Raw genomic sequence first — 22562 nt, 5'->3', positions numbered from 1 at the left:
GTCCCAAAGAAGGTTAAGGACTATAAAAGAGCCAGTTTATCCCACTTATTTATCCCATTACTCATCCCATATAATTATGCCATATAAGAAGCTGAGGACTATAAAAGAACCAGTTCATCCATTTCTGGCATAGTCCTGTATAAGGTGAGGCAATTCTGCCTCTGATAGTTGTAGATGACTTTTTAATTGGCCTCAGCACAATGGGAAAAAAATGGAGAGGTAAAGGATATCCTTTGCAGGGACAGATTTGATTACACTGCTTTAAAAGGAGGGAGAGTATTCAGTACTGTGTTTTTAGTTTTGCATGTGAACAAGAGATTCAAAAAAACACCACAAACTGTCTGTAGTGGAAGGAAGGGAAGCCAGAGCATCATTTGTAGGGAAGGGACAGGACTAGGCAAGAACAAAGGCACAGATATTAACATGGACACTGGCACTAAAGGTGCCCTTCAGTTATGTTCAGGTTATTGAACTGACTAGGACAGGCAGCCTAGGAACCTATTTACAGAGTGTGGTTTGAGCCTTGCACACCTCCCCTCCTTATAGACTAAACAGCATCCCAGCATTTCACATGGAGCAAGAATAAGGGGCAGGGGCTATCCTGTCACATCAACAGTAGTACAAGAAAAAAGAATATCTAGAACCAAACTAACAAACAAATAAAACAAGTACAGAACTGAAAAAAAATCCATATGCCATCCAGATCTCAGTGTCTGATGCTGCTCTGGCTGAGCCCTGATTAATCAGCAATGTAACCCACTACTTCAGTGGTGTCTCCAGGAAGAAAGATTTTACAGTAAACACTGAATGTGATGTCAGTGTAAGAGCTCCTGCTCTGTTCCAGGCATGTGTCATGTCTGCAATGAGCTCAGGGTGGTGTGCCACCAGCAGCTAGAAAGACTTTGGGGTTTTGTTCCAACCTATAGTGTGGCAACAGCAGCATGAAAAACCAATGAATTAAAGAAGCGAAAAATTGTGTGAAGCTACTTTATCACCTTGTACATCACTGCAAGCTGCATGTGCAGGGTTGCATGGCAAGATTTTTGTGGCAACTGTGACATCAGGAGTGGAGATTGCACTGACCATAGGAAGACCTTAATTTCCAAGTATTCTGCACAAGGGTGTCCCTTGAAAGCCACATCCTGGGAGCATCCAATACCCAAGATGGATTTGGTCTGTCTGATCTATAAGCCTCAGTACCAAGCCCACAACAATGATACCTCTGTTATGAATGCAGCAGGCCCTCTTGGGATCAGCAAAAGTTCAGGATGAAAGCCATGGCTTTCATGAACTTCCCAGTGAGAGATAGCTGGGATGGGGACCCCAGAAAATTCTGCTGTGCTTGGCATGCACACCCAGAGCCTTGGGCATGCCTTCTCCTTCCTGTACAAGTTTCAGACATCATAAGAGCAATTGCAAAAAATTTGTTGTGAGAAGTTGCAAACTGTGCTTCCTCTGCAAGCAGATTGGGGCTGGGCACACAAAACACTTTGCAATGGACTGTGCTGCACTGAAATGTGGGGACTGCTGCTGGCTAGGAAGGTGTATGCAGAGCAAGAGGGGGAAAAGAAGAGGCTGGAAACAGCTCTAGGTAACACATCAGGGTCTCAGGTTGGGCTGCAGCAGACAGAGCAGGACAATGCACACCAACCCCCCTTGGCCTTGGGGTGCCATTGATGGTGAGAGGCTGTGGCTGATAGGGGCAGGGCACTTATTCACAAATGTCACCAATGAGTACTGCTTCCCCTGTGAGCACTTGAGAAACCCCAACTCTCAGCCTTATCTTGATAAGATCATTCATTTGTCATACAAGTGCAACACAAGATACCAGGAGAATGCTGGCAAAAACACATGGATAACAACATAATTCTTGTGAAGCAGCATTTCACAGCCCTCACACAAAGTTTCACAAGTGTTGTTAACAAATAACCAGTCATTAGAAAGGAGGGAAGAGCTCAGGTCTCTGTGAAGCATCATCTCCATGAAGAAAGGTGGGGTTCCCTGACACACAATGGGACTTGACTTGCCAGGGAGCTTTGTCAACCCCACGTTGTCTGGAGGAGGCAGAAAGTATTCAGCCCTACTTAATTGGAGTGAAAGAAGGAAGGTAGTAAATAGGGCTCTTTCCCTGCTCTTTGCCTGGTACTGCTTTTTTGCTTCTCAAAAGATGGGTTTGAGGTACAGCACAGGCCCAAGGTGAGGCCAGATTTTCACAGCATTACCCTTTGCTGCTCCCTACCATCTTTTTGCTCTCTGCTGTTCCCTTCTGGTTTCCATATGATGTTATCCACACCCAAAACATGGCTGTTTTCAGGCAGCAAGACCAGATAGCTCACATGTGTATGGACTATTTCACCCTGCTCCTACTGAGCCTCATGAGATGGAGAAGAACCTCAATCAGACCAAGTCCCAGCTACAGGTCCCTTACTGACCACCACTGCAAGGCCCCATCAGCCTCCAGTCATGCTTCCTCCCAGACTCTTCTCAGATATAGAACTAGATTTACACTTGCTAAACAAAACACCCCATGCAAGATGGGTAAACTGAGATCTGTGAGATAAACCAGATAAAGTGGACCAGATCCATTTGTACCAAGACACTTAGGTACCTAAATACCAACAAGGACCTTGTTCTTAGAGGGCTACACAGCACTGAACTCAGCTGGAAGCTCATGAATTATGCTTGTGTCAGTGCTCTATAAAATCATGGAGGTATGTTAGTGAGGTTGACTTGGAAGAGTGCTGGGGGAGAAACAGGTGGAACAAAAGCCTTCTCTTGGTTGCACTACTCATGCCAAAAGGGGCACGATTAGAGCTTTTCTTTAATGCTGTGTTTGAGGAATACAACTGGGCCAAGGTCCAGCCATGGAGCGCTGCAGAGAAGGCAGACTGAGATTGTACAAATCAGAGAGGGTTGTTTTTGAAAAGAAAGCTAATGGCAAGTTATGGGACTTAATCTATAAAGAAAGTGAAAATTTCTGGCAGGAATGGAGGGAGAGAAGGATAAATAACACAGGTCAGAGAGGAGTGGTATAAACAGTGAGATAGGTAGGGGAAAATCTTCCTGATGGGAATATTTCATGCAGGGAGCCATTTCTGAACCCAGCTAAAAAGTATGTGCAGACAGTGCTTAAGCAGTGGTGAAAGATCCCTAGCAAAGAGTATATTTACCAAAGCTCTCTGGAGACCAGACCAAAAACTCTGCCAGTTACAGCAAAGGTCTTACATACTGCCACGTCTGGACTATGGTATGCAGGGCAAGACTCAGCTCAAATGTCCTTCTTGGCTGTTTTCACCGAGTCAGCCTTCAGCAAAAGGGAGTCAGGAAATAGATGCATGATGTCATTATTCATAATTTATTGACATACAGACTCAGAGTTTATAAATTAAAAGAGAAGTCAATATAGTCTGTCAGAACTCTGCAGGTTTTTTTCAATTAATTTATTATCAAGATGCCCTAGCACTGAAGAATCAAAACAACATTTCAGTGTCCCAAAGGGCTTTAATATTCAAATATTCCTTAATCTTTTGTTCCTTTCCTGTAAGGAAGTATTGAATCAGCATGCTTTCAAGTGTTGGGGAGGTCCCTATCTGGCTCTGCTCTATAGGCATCTGTCTGTTTGTCCTGCTGGCCTGGCTATGTGTCCTTGCAGAAAGTGCCTGAAAGCTCATGGCCAAACATGACCTTCCAGCTAGTAGCAGATCCTACTGGCATCTTCATGTAACATCCAAGACAAAATCCATGAAGGAGTTGAACTGGGATAGCTGTGGACCTCTGGAAAGTGATGGCATGAAAATGCAGAATATGTGACAATAGGAGGCATAAGCCCACATCACCCATGTGTGGTACAAGCACTGCAGCAGCAAAGCCATTTTCATCTACAGAGCAATAAAAGAAAGTTCTTCTGGAGGGAAAAGCATCCACTTGACATGGCCCTCAGTCAGATTCTGAGCATACAAGGGTGCCTCAGGTCTTTCAACAACTGAGAAGCTCATCAGGTGTTAGCAATCGTTCACAAGGTGACTGAAGCTGAAAGTTCTCCATCAAGGGCATCACCACCATCAGCTGGTGACCCAGGTGCACTATACAGGTGTGGATGGTGTGGAGATGTCTCCCCACTACCCATCTGCACCACCAGGAGAAACTCACCAGGAAATCCAGAGATTATGGTGGGAAGAAGCAGTGCTGCTTTCAACCAGCACGGGCAATTCAGCAAGTACACAACAGGGCATAAACCCAAAGTCTTTGTTCAGAAACACTTTGAATACCCCAGAGTGCTGAAGTGCAGGTGAAGTGCTGAAGTGCAAGGGAACTGCAAACATTACCTAGAGCAGTCGTCTTGCCACACTGCTTAAAATTAGCAATTGTATATAGGTTTATTCATACTTGTTACACATCCAAGAGTTTCAGCCAGCAAAAAGCTAGCAGCAACAGTGTTGCTGGAAAACTGACTTAACTTTATTTTTCCATGACACCTTTACCTCAGTACCCATCTTCAAATCCTGTAGATACAACAGGACCTTTTAGAGAAAGGAGGAGAGGCACAATATTTTGGTCACATTAACATGTTCTTGGTATGCATCCTGGAGTCCTAAGGATACTCAAAATCTGCCAAGGCTGCTCATTTACTAGCTGCTTGGAAGGGTGCTAGGTAGAAGTTCCCTTAAGTACTGTGCAAATAGACTTGCATTGCCATATCCATAAACATTCTCAAGAGCCCAGAGCATTCTTCTGGACCACCTTGACTGATGCAGAATCAGAAGTGTGGGGAACTCCAGACACATCTTCCCTGCATGTTGAGTGGAGGTGACGCCTCTGCATGGGGTTGCAGACCCTTGGCAGCCCTTGCTGCTCTCCAGGAGGGCTCCTCCTGCACTGATGCTGTAGCTTGCTCCCCCCCCAGGCACACCTCTCCTCTGACCTGAAGATGACCCCATTGGTGATATTTTCCACCAGTGCCCTGCAGCAAAGTGGGTACAAACATGATCCCCTCTCATCCTCCCAGCCATCCTCATAGAGGATGCCAGTGCCTTTCCCTCCTGTACCAGGGGCCTCTCCACCCTACGAGCCCCAGACAATGTTCTTCATACTCAGGCTGCAAGACGGATAATTAACCAGGTGTGGCTGGGGCACATGTTAACAAACAGGGTGCCTCCTGACGTGGGGTGGCCTGGAAGTCCTCAGCTGGCACCAGGGAGTGTTTGCAGCAGGACAAACAGCCATACACACACTCACCCAACCTTGTACCCTGAAACCTCCTCAGGCTGGGCTCAGCAGCCACCACCAGCTGCCCTGCAGGCTTCCTGGTAATGGTGTTCCATGGAGGGCCTGCCTGGCCCTGAGCTGATGATTCCCTGTAACCAAGGAAAGTGTTTGAAAGCTTGTGCTTCTTTCCAGACGTTCAGGACACACACCCCCAATGGAAGAGCTGCCAAAGGGAAAGTGAGGGTGGCAAGATCATAAATGTCTCCAGAACATCAGCATCTGCCACTTTTGGGCTGTGTATGCAGTTTCACGAAATCACAGGACAGTAAGGGGTTGGAAGGAGTTGAACTTCTGGGGATTATCTAGTCCAGCCTCCTTGCCAGAGCAGGATTCCCTGGAGCTGGTTTGAGAGGAATACATCCATATTGGTCTTGAATGTTTCCAGGGATGGAGATTCCACAGTCTCCCTGGGCAATCTATTACAGTGTTATGTTACCTGCAGAGTGAAGAAGTATTTTCTCATATTTAATTTAAATCTCTTTTGTGCCAGTTTGTGTCCATTACCCCTTGTTCTGTCACTGGACACCAGTCCAGACCCATCCTCCTGACACCCACCCTTTAGATATTTATAAACATTGATAAGGTTCCCCCTCAGCCTCCTCTTCTCTATGCTAACCCAAGCTCTCACAGCCTTTCCTCACAGGGCAGATGATCCAGTCCTTTAGTCATCTTATTGACCTTGTGCTGGACTCTCTCCAGCAGTACTTTGTCCTTCTTGAACTGGGGAGCCCAGAACTGCAGTTTCTTTTTTAAAGAAAATCCATGAATGTGTCTGGAGGGATGTTGTGCACAAAGTAGCCTGGAAAACTCAAACACCCGAATTACCAAAACCATAGTTAACCTTTCTTGATGATTTCTGTGCTCAGGACCTGGCCCCACAGTGTAAACAGAGAAAGGCTCTGAGGAAGGACTTACCATCCACCTGCTTGGAATGCCAGAGGTGGGTGTCCCCAGGGGGTCACTGCAGCCCTTGCTTTAGCTGCCTTCACAGGGCAAACTGAGACAGCCCGAGACCTGTCAAGTGAACACAGCTGGGTTAGCAGGCAAGGGTGCCTCCAGAAGAACTAGGATTTAAAGGCATATTTAACCTCCCCTTCTCATAAAGCCTTACCGAAGCACAAAGATCATGTATCTTTATGCATTTAGGAAGGTTTTGGTTGTTTCCATTTCTCACCAAGGAAAATGGGATGGATTCATTCCTTTTCTCTTCCGTGTCCTGATGTCCTCCATCAGCTGCTGTTCTTAGCTCCACAAAGGCACAGGCTTATGAAGAGATACTCATTCCCCCTAATAGCACCTGGATAGGGCTGAATTATCTAGATAAGGCCCTACCAGCCTAGAAAATTCAGCACTTCTCTTTCCCTTCATTTTCTCCCCATCACCCTCTCCTCTTCAAGGATGGGTGGCTTACTATTTCTTTTTCCTCCTTTATTCTGCCACATTAATTTTTCCAATATGATCTGCATATAGTCTTCCGCTAATTCACATCCACACTAAAAATAAAGTTCCTCTCCAGTCTCATAAATTCCAAGTCAAATTTACTCACACACTCCTACAGAGCTTTTACTCGCTTATTTCTCAAACTTATTATTTAAATGTGTTGGTAGGCCTTTGAGCACCCATTTACCGTTGCCATCAAAATTTCAAGACCTACATAAAAATGAAAATGTGAATTAGAAAAGCAAAGTTATTTCTAAATAGCTTTTGAGAGCACCTGGGAAGTGGAGGGCACTTTTTACTTCTGAATGGAGTTTTTTACAGATTATTGACTGTAGTCCATTCAGTAGTGAATTTTTTTCCTAGTCATGTTTTTGCTATGGTTATTGGATTTTTTTCAGACTAACCACATTTGATAAATTCAGCAAAGGATTGATTAAGCTGTAGTTCTGGGACAGTTTTATTCCATTTCTGAAGTCCATTGCTGTCTGCACTCTCTTAAATTTCACCGTTCTTCCATGACAGAGTTATGTATGCTGACATCAATTTTAAAAAGACATGAGCATTCATGAAATAGGGGATGCACATGCACACAAAATTATTTAGCACCAGGATTATTTGGAGCTTAGCTAAGAACTGCAGCAAGGTTTGCTCAGGTCCAGCTGATCAGGCAGACACCAGGTACTGCGAGAGGCCTTTTTTCCTGAGTGCATTGAGAGGATCAATGTTAAGGTACACAATTAGCTATCAGCACTATTTAGTGCCTAAATTCATGGAGCTAAATTAAAAAGAATCCAACTCAGCTAAATGTGTTGAGAGTGCTTTGTTCTATCTTTCCAGCAGAGGGAGAAGCTGACAGGAGACGCCAACCAGGTAAGCAGGAAACTCTGCAATGAGAAAAATAAAACAGAAATACGAGGTCTGGAGGTGAAAGAAAGACAACACAGGTTTCTGTTGCTGGTGGTCACTCAGCATCTGTCCCAGAGGAAACTGGACAGTGCTGCTGCCTCCAGCAGTGGGAACAAGTGAAACCTCTGCAAGTTTGCAGGTGACACCAAGGTGAGCAGTGCAGTTGTCATGGCTGAGGGACAGAATGCCATTCAGAGGGACTGGACAAGTGTGAGAAGTGGGCACATGCAAACCTCATGAGCCAAGTGCAAGGTCCTGCTCCTGGACTAGGGAAACTCTCAATATCAATACAGGCTGGGGGATGACGGGATTGAGAGCAGCCCTATAGAGAAATATTTGGGCGGTACTGGTGGATGACAAGCACAAAATGACCAGAAATGTGTCCTCACTGCCCAGAAAGGAGGCTGAGGGGAGATCTTATCACTCTCTACAAATACATGAAAGGAGGTTGTAGTGAGGTGGGGGCTTGGTCTCTTCTCCTGTTTAACAAGCGCCAGGATGAAGTAAATGGCCCCAGGCTGTGCTAGGGAAGATTGAGACTGGGTGTTAGAAGAAATTTCTTCACTGAAGTGAGTGATATGACTACAATAGGCTGCCCAGGAAGGTGGTTGAATCACCATCCCTGGAGGTGTCTAAGATGTGGAGATGCAGTGCATGGGGACATGGTTTTGTACTGGTCTTAGTGCAAGGTTAATGGATCATGTCAATAATTTTAAAGGTCTTTTCCAACCAGCATGAGCCTGTGTTCCCACGATTCTGTGAAAGCCAACTATATCCTGGGCTGCATCAAAAGATGCATGGCCAGCAGGCCAAGGAAGATGATTCTCTGCTCAGCTCTGCTCTGCTCTTCTCTCATGAGATCTGAGCTGCAGTACTGCGTCCACTTCTGGAGCTCCCAGCACAAGGACATAGATCTCTAGAAGCAAGCCCAGAGGAGGGCCACAGAGATGGTCAGAGGGCTGGAGCACCTCTTCTGTGAGGACAGGCTGAGAGAGCTGGAGCTGTTTAGCTCAGAGAAGGCTCCAGAGAGACCCCATAGTGACTTTTCAAGTCTTCCAGAAATATGGGAATGGAGTTACAAGGCCTGTTGTAATAAATCAAGGGGCAATGGTTTTAATCTAAAGGAGTGTAGATTCATTAGGTATTAAGAAAACAGTTTTTACACTGAGGGTGGTAAGACACTGAAGTATATTGCCCAAAGAGGTGGGAGATGCCCCATCCCTGGAACCATTCAAGGTCAGGTTGGACAGGGTCTGAGCAAGCTGGTCTACTTGTAGATGTCTCTGCTTGTTGCAAGTGGTTGGACTGGATGACCAAAACCAACTATTTTATGATTCTGTGATTCAATCTATGGTTCTGTGCGCTCACACTGCCTCTGGCCTTGGCTTCCTCTTTCCCCCATGAGTAGCAGATGGGAGCAGATCTCAACATGTCCTGTTGGTGTCTGAGATATCTCAAGGTGAACCTGCAAGGACATGGTCCTGTGTTTTGTTGAGGCAATGGTGGACCTATCAGCTGTTGTGCTACAGACACTGTCATCAGCATCCTGAGTTTCCAAGCAGCCTGTATGTCTTTTCCCAGAGCCATTGAAAGAAGGTTGCTGGGGAGGTCTTTTATATCCAGGCTCTAACAACTACCATTGGTGGCTCTGTATTCCACAACAGCTTCCCCAGACCACGATGCCACATCCCTGTGGCAATGCAGCAGCTGCCAGAAGCTGCTTGCCCTGCCTCATGCACCCATCTTTTGGTGCAGCTGCCACTCCTCCTCCATCTCCCACAGCAAGCAGAACCATGCACCTTGTGAGGACAGGGATGATACATAATGAAATGCCAACCAGTGAGGAAGCCACTCAACCCACAGTGAAAAAAGTAATGGCTTGGCATTACGGTCTGTGATAACATGTGATGAAGACACTTTATCAGAAGGAAAACAGGACATAAGATGGCAGCTTCTCCCCAGCCTTCTCAACCCAATACCACTCTCTCCAGTGCTGTAACACAACCACAGCTCCATCCTACTCAGACCCAGGCACTTCCAAGTCCCCTGTCGTGTTTCCCCACCTTGTTAGTGCCACAAAGCTGCAGGATGTGCCAGGATGTTCCATGTTTACCACCAAGAAGGAGTTACAGAGCTGACTTTGCTGGCCAGAGGCTGTAAATCACAGATCCCATCAGCAGGCTTAGGCAAGGGAATTAAAGAGGACTTACATGCCCATGATGGATTCCAGTCCTGGATGTCAAACAGACCTTTTCAAACAAGGAGTGCTGAGTACCAGAAATCTGGTACCTGCCAATCCTAGCTGCCCCAGAGTACTAAAATCCCTACACCAATCCTGTTCAGAAAGAAAAGGTGATGTAACTATCATAAATGTTTTAAAACAAGAAAAAGCAAAACTGCATGGGAATGCATAGCATCATAACAGGGAGACATTAAACACCTTGATTTGGCCAGACTGACAAATGTCCAAGAGCTGATATAACATGCTGTTCACCTGGGGTCTAGTAGATATCCAGACCAGAGAGCTGTAGAGAAGGATACCCTAAAACAATGTGCTCCTTTTCCAGAAGGCTACTCTAGTGCATTTTTGCTTTTAGACTAGTTCCAGCAATTCTGTAGGTGCATTTTTCTTAAATGTCAAGGGCCACTCTCCCAAGACTCTTAAGGCTTCCCTGTATTTATACCACATGAATGTACTTTAAAGTGGATGTAAATGCCCCAGTAAATATTAGTAATATGAGAACTGGGCCCCATGGAAAAGCTGATGCTAGAGAATAACAATTTTGAAGTCTTTGTGATATCAAATAATTATGCTATTCATGAAAAGCATTTTGCAGTGGGAAATATTCTGGAGCATGGGTAAAGCTTACTTCAGCACTCATTGTTTTGCAATTACTGACATAAAATTATATACTTCCATGCGAAGGCATTCTAAAAAGTGCATTTAGTGTGAATGAGTACTTAGAATATCCTGCCAGCAATGAATTTGCAATTCATGAGGTTACTAATGGCATTTAGCACAGTTCATTTCCTACCTAGGCCTGAATAGCATCAAGCTTAACAGGATCACCGAAATGTCAGGAGTGTCAGATGAATAAACCAGGCAGCCTGCACATACAAAGAAGTGTGGAGGAAAAAATATCACTTAGGAATAGTTAAGCAGATCTGTGGTCACCTAACACAAGGCCTGTAGTTGCCTTAAGCTGTTAAGAAGATCTGTGGCCTGTAACACACCTCTGCACTCCACAATAATTAATGTTCCAAACTTAAGTAAAAGGGGGAGAAAGTTACTTATGTTTCCCTCTAATGTCAAAGAGAGACAGGGCTCCCTGGGTGAAGTAAAATATGGCAGTTCCTCTGGTTGCGTTTTTTGCTTAATTCCAAGGCTGATGTTTTGGAATTTCCAGTAAGGCTGTCTGGAATTTTCATCCTCTGGAAATACTTCAGGGTTTGGAGAAAAAGATATGTTCCACTGGTGGATAAAAACTAAAGAAACTTTTGCAGAAAATCTAGGGGAGGGGAGATTAAGGCACCAACTGCTGGAACAACTCATATTTTATAGATGGCTAGGAGACTTTTTGGCTGACAAAAAAACCAAATTTTCTGGTGAAACTGAAATTGCCTATCAGGAAATCATTGTAGCAGACAGCTCCCCATTCCTTTCCCTGTTAGTTCTCGGGACTTTTTTTCTTTGAACCAAAATATAAAAGGAAAATTATTGCACAACCAAACAAAGGGTAAAAAAAATGAAGCTCTTGAATCATGAGTACATGGGCACTAAGTAAATGTCACCTGAATCAATACAGGGTGCAACAGATGGAGTTTCTAACATTGCTATGTCAAATTAATGATTAATTATTTTTTTTAAAGTATTCACTATGTCTTCCTAGAACAGATTGTTACTCTGCCTGTTATGATTCATTAAACCAGTGCAGAATGAGATAATTTTCATTTAAGTTAGCATTTTTGAGGCTGACAGATATCCTCCAAGTATTTCCTGCAGCTGGGACTGTATTTTCCTCAGAGTGGGCAGCCAGCTTGTACCAGAACCTGCTCCACGAGCTTCTTGTGCTTCTGGTCAGCCACAATATTGTCATCCCAGGGACCCTGAGATGCTTGTAGCTGGTCACCTTGCTTGACCCCCTTGGGTAGCAGCAAAATCAGAGGCTGACTTCAAGATGCAAAGCTGCTCAAGGCAGCAGCAGCTGCAGAGAGGGATGGCCACTGCCACCCTTCCTTGAGGTGGGCCCTCCCCAACCCCAGCCTCCAGCTCAGCTGGATGATTAATGGGATGCAGCAGTCACTGGGTCTTTTGGACAAATTTGGACTTTCCTCCTCCTCTTGGAAATTCCCACACTGGAAAGCCAAATGACTTAGGAGGCAGAGTGGCAGCTGTGGGAGGCAGGTTACCAGAAATACGCTTTTTCCCTTTTAATTTCTTTTTGGTGTATTTTCCTGATTGCATTCCTGAAACAAAGAGATAAGGGTCAAAATGCAACAACAAGGCAGAGAGGAGCAGGTAAGAGTGAAAAACCCAACAATATATTTGAACAGAAGAAAGAGAAAAGAGCTAGTGGTAAAGGGAATTCTCAAATTACCTGATAAAAAAAGCACGCAGCCATCTCCTGCCCCCACAGCCACCCCTGAAGTCCTCTAACACATGAAGGATGCCAAAAGGAAAAAAAACAAACAAAACAAAACGAAAAACAAAACAACAAAACCAAACCAAACAAAAAACCAAACCACCACCCCAAATTGCAGCAATTACTTGATGAGGACATTTTCACTTCCTAAACTGGGAGAGCAAAATTCCCCTGGGTCATCTGACCTCTGCTGAAACTGCACCAGGAAGAGGAGCAGCAGCTGCCAGGGAGTGCAGGGTGTACTCGAGCTGTACAAAAGCCTCTCCTGCGTGAGCTGGAGATCAGAGCAGCAGAGGGATGTGCGTGCCTGCACACACAGGCGAGGTGCAAATATCCTCCCAGACAGATCATCTCTTGCACAACTCGGGCTCTGTGCTGCCCAGCGGACCTTGAGTTTTTTCCTCCTCCACTGCTCCTCTCCAAGCACGCCTTTGAAGCAGAGCAGCTGAAGAGCCTTTTCCTCCAGCTCATCTCCCTGAAAGCAGCTCTCCCCAAGACGAGAAGCAGCATGGTGGGGGTGACAAGGATGAGGATGTGGATCGAGCCGGTGGTCGCAGGTTCTCAGGTGGCCAGCGCTTTCTACGACACAGCACTGCTGCTGGTGGTGAAGAATTACTACAACCAGTCCAATGCCACTGCTTCGTCCCATACACTGGAAGATGTTCAGCAGAAGGCTATCTCTAATTTTTATATCATCTACAACCTAGTCCTGGGTCTGAGCCCGCTGGTGTCAGCCTATGGCTTGTCAAAGCTGGGGGACAGGATGCATCGGAAGATCCCCATCTGCTTCCCTCTTCTTGGCTACTTGGGTTCCAAAACTCTCCTGCTCTTCCTGATCCTGCTGGGCTGGCCAATTGAGGTGATGTATGGAGCTGCTGCCTTCAATGGGCTGACGGGTGGTTTTACCACGTTCTGGGCAGGTGTCATGGCTCTGGGATCCTTGGGTTCTTCTGAGAGCAGGAGGTCTCTGAGGCTTATCATCATTGAACTGGTGTATGGCCTCGCTGGGTTTCTGGGAAGCATGGCATCTGGCTACCTCTTTGTTGGCTTCAGTGACCACTATCGAGAGGGCACTGTGCTGGTGAGCTGCAGCATTGCTTGCTATGCTTTCTGCCTCCTCTACAGCATTTTTGTCCTTACAGTCCCCGAGCCAGCAGCCTCCTGCCCAGCCAAAATCAAAAGTGCAGAGGAGGTGGCCAACCAGCTACCAGCCCATAAAGAAGCATCAGCAGAGAGTTCCAAACCTTCAGAGAGCAGCAGTTCCACTCCAATATCCCCCTCAAAACTCATCATCATCATGCTGTTTGTGGCAGCAATCCTTTATGACCTGGCTGTGGTTGGTGCAATGAATGTGCTCCCACTCTTCTTACTGAGGGAACCTTTAAGTTGGAATGCTGTAGAGATCGGCCATGGCAATGCTGCTGGGTATGTGATCTTCATCACCAGCTTCCTAGGGGTATTTGTGTTCTCCAGATACCTGAGGGACATTACCATGATCATGATTGGAGTGACATCCTTCAGCACAGGCATCCTCATCATGGCCTTTGTGCGGTGGACATTCCTGTTCTACATAGGTGAGTGGAAAGGCCTGAGAAAGGGACTTGTGTGTTCTGGGTACAGGAGAAGGGCTTTTGGTTTGTTTTGCCATGACTTTCAGAGCAGGGAGCTGGGCAGACCACCACATAAGTGATTTCCAAGAGTCCCTCTCTGTCATTCCCCTCCTAACACCTATCACCTTGTACCCCTTATAGTCAACACCCTGCATTATCCAGAGAAAGCAAACATTCCTGCCAAGGATTAGCTAAAGGCCAGCTGTCTTGTTGTCACTTGGCTATAGCTCAGATCTGATAATGGGAACAATGGGGGAATTGTGGTTGTTGGGGGAGTTGTTGCTGGCTACTCATACTAGTAGGACCATGCCTGGTGCATTAATGGGAAGTACTTTCATCTTGTGAAGTAAGGCTTAAGGCTAATGCATAAACAAACTGGCAAAGTGTTCCTATTAAGCTAATGTCTTAAGATATGATTTATTTTCATTACATGAAGGCATTTGTGCTTGATGGGAAACTTTGTAGTAAAGCACTGCTTAAGCAATGACAATACTGTAAGAGTGCAGCGTACAAATGTATAAATGACCAAGAGCACCCTACAATAAAGGAAAGACAAGTTTATTATTGGGAAACGGCCTCTGCGGGAACATAGAAAACAAAGCCCAAGAACTGCATCCATCGTGTCAGTGAGATGGATGATTCATATCAAAGTTCTGTGTACTGCTTGGCTTTGGCGTCTTTTTTCCAAAGTGGGAAAAATATCTAAGAGCAACTGTCTGAAGCTATTTTTCTGTCTGCCCCTACCCAGAATGAGAAATTGAAAAGCAAACATTTTTCTAAAGGTAAAGATGGTGATACTTAGTATTTACATACTAATCCAAACAGTGCATAGATTTTTTAAGAGATTTTGGTTTTTTAAGCAATCAGACTTAGAAAGAAAAGATAAAAAATTAAAATTAAAAAAGATGCTTATTGAATATTAAATCCATTGTGAACACATGCTGCTGCACTGTGTGAAGGATGCTTACCCCCTGCAGTGCAGAAACACCTCAGTACACAAAGTCTTCACTGACGTTGGTTCTGCTGACAGGAAGGCTATTTATGAGCTTCCCAGAATTTTCCACACTAGAGAAAGCCTAAAATACTGCAAACCACAACCAATGAGATAAAAAAAAAACTATAGTGTTATACAGGCACTGCTCCTATCAAAGCCATTGTAGCGTTGAGTGCTCTCCCTGCTGGTTAGATGGGAATCCTCACACTCACTGTCCCAAAGCACAGGGCTATATTCTATCCACATTGGGATTTCAGCCTGAAATCAAGATGTAGGTTTGGACAAAGTCTTTCTGCTAGTAGGAGCCACAGATGGTTCACCCACCACCAGCTGGATGAAATGAGGACCTATATACAGAAGATTTGTACTTCTTTCTTTTGCTCAGGTGACAATAAAAGGTGAACCAAAGGTTCTGCACAAGCTAGAGACACATAGCCTTTAAAAATGGTGGTTGTTGTGTTAGAAGACAAGGACCAGGCACTGATAACTCCACTTTCATTGCATTGCAGCACGGGCAGTGATGCTCTTTGCCCTCATCCCCTTACCAACCATCAGGTCCATGTTGTCCAAGCACGTTGAGGGATCATCTTATGGTAAGTACCAATAAAAGAAACCCTATAATCCCTCTACTCAGCCTAAGATATAAAGAGAAAGATAAGTTATTGCTGCAATCTGTGCTTTGCGTAATAAAACCAGAACTGTTTGTAACACAAAAGGGAAGGGAGGAGCAGAGAAACTTGCAGGACAAGATTGTCATATCTAAACTTCTCGTCCTCAGTTGCATCAGAATTTATCCACAGAATTTTCAGCACATGGATCAAGAAAAGATTACTATCAGTGTACAGGTCAAAGGCAGGGGAAATATCAGAGATGCTGATCAAAAACTATGCTCCAGGGAAAACCAGGAGAAGCAAGACATTATGTTGAAGCACTATGATACTTACACCATTTATTTTTGGCTTTTTTTACTTCCAGTTTTGAGAAGGATGGATTTGTTTCATCCTTTTTTTGTTGGTGGTTTTCTTGGGTTTTTTTCAGTTATGCTCTTTAGATACATCTCCAAGGGTTGCTGGGCAATTTGTTCCCTAATCAAGGCTATTAATCATAATGCTGTTTTTAGCCTCCACCATGAGCCATGCAGGCTGCGTCTGATTATCATGTCAGGGAAGCTCTCAAGCAGGACTGTGCAGCACAGGAGCCCTTGCCTTCTGTTGCTTCCTTCAGTGGTGACCACAGGAGCAGTGTGGCTGGAGAAGGCTGCCAGAGCATCAGGCTGAACACGCAGCCCTGAGCTTGCTCCTGGTCTGCACTTCCGAACAGAGTTGGGTCATTTCCCCTTTCCCTGTTTACCATGGCAGAAACAGAATGGTGCACATCAGCAAAAAAAGCAGTTATACCCAGGATTTAGTTTCTGCCTTTCCTCTACCCTAAACGTCATACAAATCACTCACACCTCATACACCTCCCCATTTCAGGTATTTTTATAATTTTAACCCAGTGGACCACCACTCTTGTGGTCTCAGGAAGAGGCAAAAAATTACTAAAATCCCTCCTGTCCTGAATATGTTAGCCCAGCTCTACCTTGCTACTTCCTATAGAAAGAAGCCCTGATTGCTCAGTTTAATGCTGCTTTTCCAAGCAGTTATTTCAACATTTAGATTGTTTTAAAAGTTTTCTAGTTGGATCTTTTGTCTTATACCTGAAAAAGGGAAAATACATTTAATTCCAGTCCAGAACAAGAGCAGATATGAGTTTATGCCATCTGGGTACATGTGGAGCAACAACCACATCACTCTTCTACGCAGCAGCTAATCTGGATCCTGCAGGGAGGTATCAGAGCTGCTTTTTTCTCCCTGGTAACAAACTGTTCCTGTTTAACAGGTAAGGTGTTTGTCCTGCTGCAGTTGTCTTTAGTCATCACAGGAGTAGTGACATCCACAGTCTACAACAAGATCTATCAAAACACCCTGAACTGGTACAGCGGCTTCTGTTTCATTTTGTCTTTCCTAGCTGGCTGTCTGAGCCTCCTCCCTTTAAGGTAAGGAATAGTAAGGGTTTTGTTCAAAATAATTTACTGCATTTTCTCCATGTTTCCTGATTCTAAGTCTAAAGTGTACAATAATGCAGATGTGAAAAATATGTATTTATTTTAATTTAAAAGGAAAAAAAAATTGAAAGAGAGAAGCAAAAATCTTGCTGAAATGAGCTGCCAAATACGGAGATTCAAAGAATGAAACTTGCATTTGACGTACCTAATGTTTTTAATTTTTTTTTTGTTTAATGCAACATGAACTGCTGTAGGAGGAATATTTGGCAGAGTTTAAGAGCTGCTAATCACAGGGGACAAAGTATTTGCGCAAATGGAGTGCTTGGTATTGTAAAAATATTCATAAGTAGAATAAGGGGATAATCCTACACAAAGTAAAATCTTTTTTAAAATATTGACTATGGGTTACTCATCATGAGAGAAAAAGAATAATCTGAGTCTCCCTCAGGTGCTCCTGTAAAGGAGAAACCATTGCAACATAATGAAAGAAATGGTTACTTTTCTGATCCAACTTGCCCAAATTTCCCAGCTACAGAGCAACTGAGAAGTACAATTCAAAAAACAAGTTTTAAGCACAAAACTGACTTTATTTGAAAAGAGAAAGCTTCAACAGCATCTCCATCTAGTTTTCCAGAATTTTTGAAAGATCTTCCTCCAAATCTCCCTTTGCCCACTGTAGCAGAATAGTAGAAAAATAGACCAGTAGTCTGAAGTCACTACGTATACCTATTTAAGTTACCACTTAGGAAGAAAAAGTACCACTAAAGAAAGTTTATTCACCAGCAGTGCTACCTCATCTAGGTAACCAAGGCTTTTGGGGCTTGTGAACACATTTGATACCTGGTGTCAACAGCATGATGAGTGTGGGAAAAGCCATTTCATACTCATTCCCCTGGCTCTACTTTCGTCCTCCTATTTTCCAGACGTGTGACTTGTTTCTTACGCACAACCCTGCTGTTTAACTGAGTCACACTGCTAGCTACTCAATTGTTTTTTAATACACACAATCTAAATACAAGTTAGATGATACAACCCCATTATCAGCACAAACATGGGGTTTAGGACTTTACCATCATTGATTTCAACAGTGCCCATGTCAATGCTTGTACACAAGAGTAACTTGAAGACAGGTTGGCAGATCCTCCAGAGGAATCACATAACCACTGAAGTAAGGTCCAGACATCATGGCAAAGCTTAAAATAAAGAACTGATGAGGGAGAAAAGCAAAATGTGGTTTAACAAGGCAGCTTGCTAGCTTTCCTGTAACCTGTGCTTTTATGGCTCTTCACAGCATTGTGGCCATCAAACAACATTCATCCAGTGGCTTCCTTCAGATTCTGACCGAGCGATAAAGGCTGTACCAGCTAAAGCATCTTCTGGTCTCTATGAGCTCTACCTTCTGAGCAACTGAAGTTGAAGGTTTCCCAAGCATTGGTCCCCACAATTATCATCATTACAGGAAGCATTGCATTTGTGTTTCAACTTCACAGCATGCGGCAGCCTCTCAGCCAATGAGCCTACCCAGGACAAAAAAGTGTTCCTGGTTATTTCTGCAGTACATCATCGTGCAAAGAGCGTGCATTGGCTATTGCACAGCAGCAGCCTTTGTCGGTTTGCTTTCCTTCTAAGCTAAGTAGAAATAGTCCAGTGACCAGAAGAGGGCATAAATACAAACAGCATTTCTGAGCACATTATTCAATATGGAAGGGGAAAGCTGAGCATCGTTTCTCCATTGATTCCATCAAGTCTCAGAAACCTCAGGGACTTTCTGTGACTTTGGCTAATGAAGCAGGGGTAAGCAAGCCACATCCTGCATGCATGCATTGCTCAGGACATCCCTGCTCTCCAGCAAGTGCCACAGAAGATGTGCCAGCCCAGCTGATGCATGTTATGTAGACCACTAAACACAGAAGTAACACCTAAAAAAAAATAAACAGTAATACTAAGACAGATTTAGTAACCACTACAATAAAACACTGCTGAACAGATGCTCACATCCCTGACTTCAGGGATGTTGTCCCACTGCTCCCAGACAGTGCTTTAATAGAACTCATGGGAGGACAGCTGTGACTAAAGATTTGATACCAGCATTTCAGCTCATCAGGATTTATCACTCCTGTAACAGGTTAAGAACAGGTTGAGTGCAGCACCTTGCTCCTGTGGGTGTAAGGACACTAATGCCAGGTAATAGTTACCTTGTTACCCCCTCTTTATGCCAAGTGAAACCCCTACCAAAAGGAACCTCATACAATACAGCAACTAGCATGAGATGATACCAGCTAAATCCAAACATGACTCAAAAGACTGGCATGCCCCACAGGGATCAGGGCTTAAATTATGTGTGTATCTACATGCTAATTGATTTAGCAATGATTAAGTGGTTTCCAGGCTCCTAGACTAAGTAAAGGCAACTTAAAAGCCCTTCAGTAACTAAACCTGGAGGGAGATCTGGCAGCATCAGTTCCAGTCAGGGTTGCAATAAGCAGAAGTTGATAAGGTACTATGCAATCCCTTATTCTGAAGAGGTTGCTGCCACCCCTGTTCTCCCTCCAAACACACTCTTGGAATCTTTCTTTAGTTCCAGGCTTCACTTCCAAGTAATAGCACATTTACTTCAGTAACAGACAGATGACTTCTAGTTAAATGAGTGGGGGAACAAGATTTTAAGAGAAGGTTATTTCTGCTGCCAGACAATGAGCTGTCCAGCAAAGCAATCACACACATCATTACAAAAAAAATAAAGAAACAAACTTTATGTTTTAGGTAAAGGAGTAATCTTTTAATACATTTATTGGTCCATTCCATTAAATTAATTGAGGTAAACAAATGGTGCATTTTAAAAAAATGTACACACTAATAGAGAATTACAAACAGTTTAACCTCAGTGTTTTTCTCCATCAATACTAGTTCCATAGTAAACAACACACAAAGTATATTTATACAGAGATACATGAAAGGGTATAGAAACATGCCAGCACCAGAAGGCAAGACAACATTTCATAGCCTGTGAGTCTGAACAAGAGCACAGTCGCCAGGTTTGGTCAAGTGCAGGAAAACAAAAGCCTTCTCATTTTTACATTGTTCATTAGCTAATTCACACAGAGACAAGTCTTTTCACAGCTTTCATTTTGTGTTTGAATAGCATGGTTTTTTAATGCCGACTCTAGTTCCAGTGACGGGGTTTACAGAGGCTGAAAGCATAAGAGCCTGAACAAGAAGCCAGCACCATTTTGCTCCCCAGTACTGAACTCCACCAAAGAGGGGGATGTGATCCACCTTCACTCCATGCTTCACCTGCATGGCCCAACTCTCCAAACCTTAAGGAGGGACAGAGGGATGCCAGGCACAGAGGAAAAGAGAACAAAGATGGTGCTGCTTTAGTTTCATATCTTAAAGACAAAAGCCCTTCGTCTGCTTGCTATTTGAAGACTGTCTCTCTGCAACCTGTCCCCCTGTGCAGTGGGAACATGGCACTGGCCCCAGCCTGATTAGAAGGTATGGATACATATCCCAGCAGCAGAGTTAAGGAAGTGGTTTAGCTTCAAAGCATAGAGAAATGAAACCTTCCAAGTAGTCTAGGACATCAACTAGCCTTTAATGTTTTAGCATGCCTCTCACATTAGGGTTATCAACTTACACCTTTTTGGAAAGTGCATCATTTTCTGCACAAGTACTGTGCCTTAGCCATGCAACATTAAAGCTAGTCCAGTTCATTACTGAGTACTTGTATAAGTCAGATGCCCCCGCAAGACTTCAAACTGCTAAGCACAGTATTAAGCATTGCCATTAATTCCATAAAACTGGTTAAACAGAACTGCTCAAAAGTTTAAAATGCAATGTTCACACTTCCCAAAAGCAAGTTTATTCCTGCTATTCCCACCTCTACAAAAAAGACCCTTTTTTCCCTACTTATTGGCTGTTGTAGTACAAGTTAATATACCAAGGAAACTACTGTTCTACCTTCAGAATTTAAGAAGGCTAAACACCTAATGAACTAGTTTAGTCTATTCAATTTTGCTCAGTGGTTATCAGCATTAATCATACTTCGTGAAGTTGTGGAAATTTTTAACAAAAGCATGGTTCCTGTTAACACACTGAACAGTCCTGCTGGGCTATGAGGGAATTCTTTTGTACCTTGGCAGCTGCAGGACAAACACCTGAAGAACATGCATCAGGAACAGGCTACGAAGAGATGCTGCTGCCAGGCCACCTCACCATACCTCTGCAGGACTGTCTCTGCCACTCATGCTTTGCAGATGTTTCTTTCTATCCCTTATTCCACTACTTCATCCTTAGCACAAGTGTGTGACAAAAACCCAAATTGACTTCAGTGAAGGATCCACAGTTTATTCTTTGATACAACTCACAGAAGAGTTTGTGTCTTCAGGGCTACACCTGTTACTTTTTAATTTTTCAATGGATACCTGAAAAAGCCATGATGTTTCAACATCTATGTTTATTGCAAGAGTCAGAACCTGGTAAGGATATATGCAAACAATGCACAGTTCATAACCAAGCATGAAAACAAGATCTCAGTGCTTGTTTTATTGTGCTGGTGACAGTTATGACTAGAAACAAGTATCTCAGAAATTACACAGAAGTAACCAGGACAGCAGGCAATTACACATCCACTGAAAGGGGAGATTGCCTACAGATTACAAGGAAAACTAGGCTTTTTCAAGACCCATGTTAAATAGGCTTATAGAAAGGGTGCAGCTAACCTTGATGTCCTTTTACTGCAGAGGGTGACCTCCAGTGACTGAAAACTCAAAGATGAAGCTCCTGCACCACTCCCATCTCCTTTACCAACACCTTTTATACTTGTCACATAGAAGGGGCTTGGGGTATCCACAGGAGACTCTCCTGTCACGTAAGGATCCTGGATGTCAGAGTTTCACTAACAGCTCAGATCTTAACCTCCCACTAACAGCAGTTAAATAAGTGTGCTCTTTAAATCTTACAGGAGTGTCCTGCTATTTAGTTTTCCTGTTTGGCACTGCTGCTTCAAACCTCACTATCAGGATCTACCCCACACCTCACAGCCTCTCCCAGTCACATAGCCATTCACAAAAGCTCTTTTTAGGGACTCCTCCATAGCCCGTAGGAGGTGAGACCCACCACTACACACCCTCCTTACACTGCATCAATTCTTGGAGAGAAATTCTCTTTTGAATGTTAAGTTATACTTCCCTTGCAGGGGCTTAAGAAGTTTTGGTATTCCAATTTATATGTGAAATTCCATTAGTGGCCATAGCAAGAAGTTAAATGTTCCAACTTATACTCCAAATCAATTTGCAGGTGCCACATAACCACATACTCCAATGGTGAAGTGCAACGCATGCCTACCTTTCATCAGCTGAGCCAGAAAGGGACTTATCTGAAAGCAAAACATGCTTTTGTTAAGGACTAGATTAAAAACCATGGCACAGAATCAGTCGGATCAGATTAAAGAAAATTTAAGCTGATCTTCAACAGCCTCAGTTCTCCAGCCTCAACATTCACATGTTGATTTGAACTTCACTTCATAGTCCCCACTGACCATTATGCTGTCATGAATGGCTGTGAAGCCAATTGCTAAATTCCCCAGAACCAACATCCACTTTGGTTTGATATAAAATTAAGAGGGAACAGGACCTCAGTGTTGTTAGGCATCAGAT

General features: G+C 43.9%; 1 protein-coding gene across 1 annotated transcript; it reads left to right on the top strand.

Annotated features, from left to right (window-relative positions):
• The first annotated feature begins 12563 nt into the window (after positions 1–12563).
• SLC46A2 (solute carrier family 46 member 2) lies at positions 12564–19316 on the top strand. Its single transcript, XM_008495806.2, has 4 exons — positions 12564–13828; positions 15368–15451; positions 16740–16896; positions 18197–19316. Exons 1-4 carry the CDS (start codon positions 12763–12765, stop codon positions 18255–18257), a joined length of 1368 nt encoding a protein of 455 aa, XP_008494028.2. The 5' UTR covers positions 12564–12762; the 3' UTR covers positions 18258–19316.
• Positions 19317–22562: the final 3246 nt, after the last annotated feature.

Source organism: Calypte anna, chromosome Z (genome assembly GCF_003957555.1).
Source record: "Calypte anna isolate BGI_N300 chromosome Z, bCalAnn1_v1.p, whole genome shotgun sequence".
NCBI classification, from domain to species: domain Eukaryota; kingdom Metazoa; phylum Chordata; class Aves; order Apodiformes; family Trochilidae; genus Calypte; species Calypte anna.
This window is presented reverse-complemented; position numbering and strand designations above follow the sequence as displayed.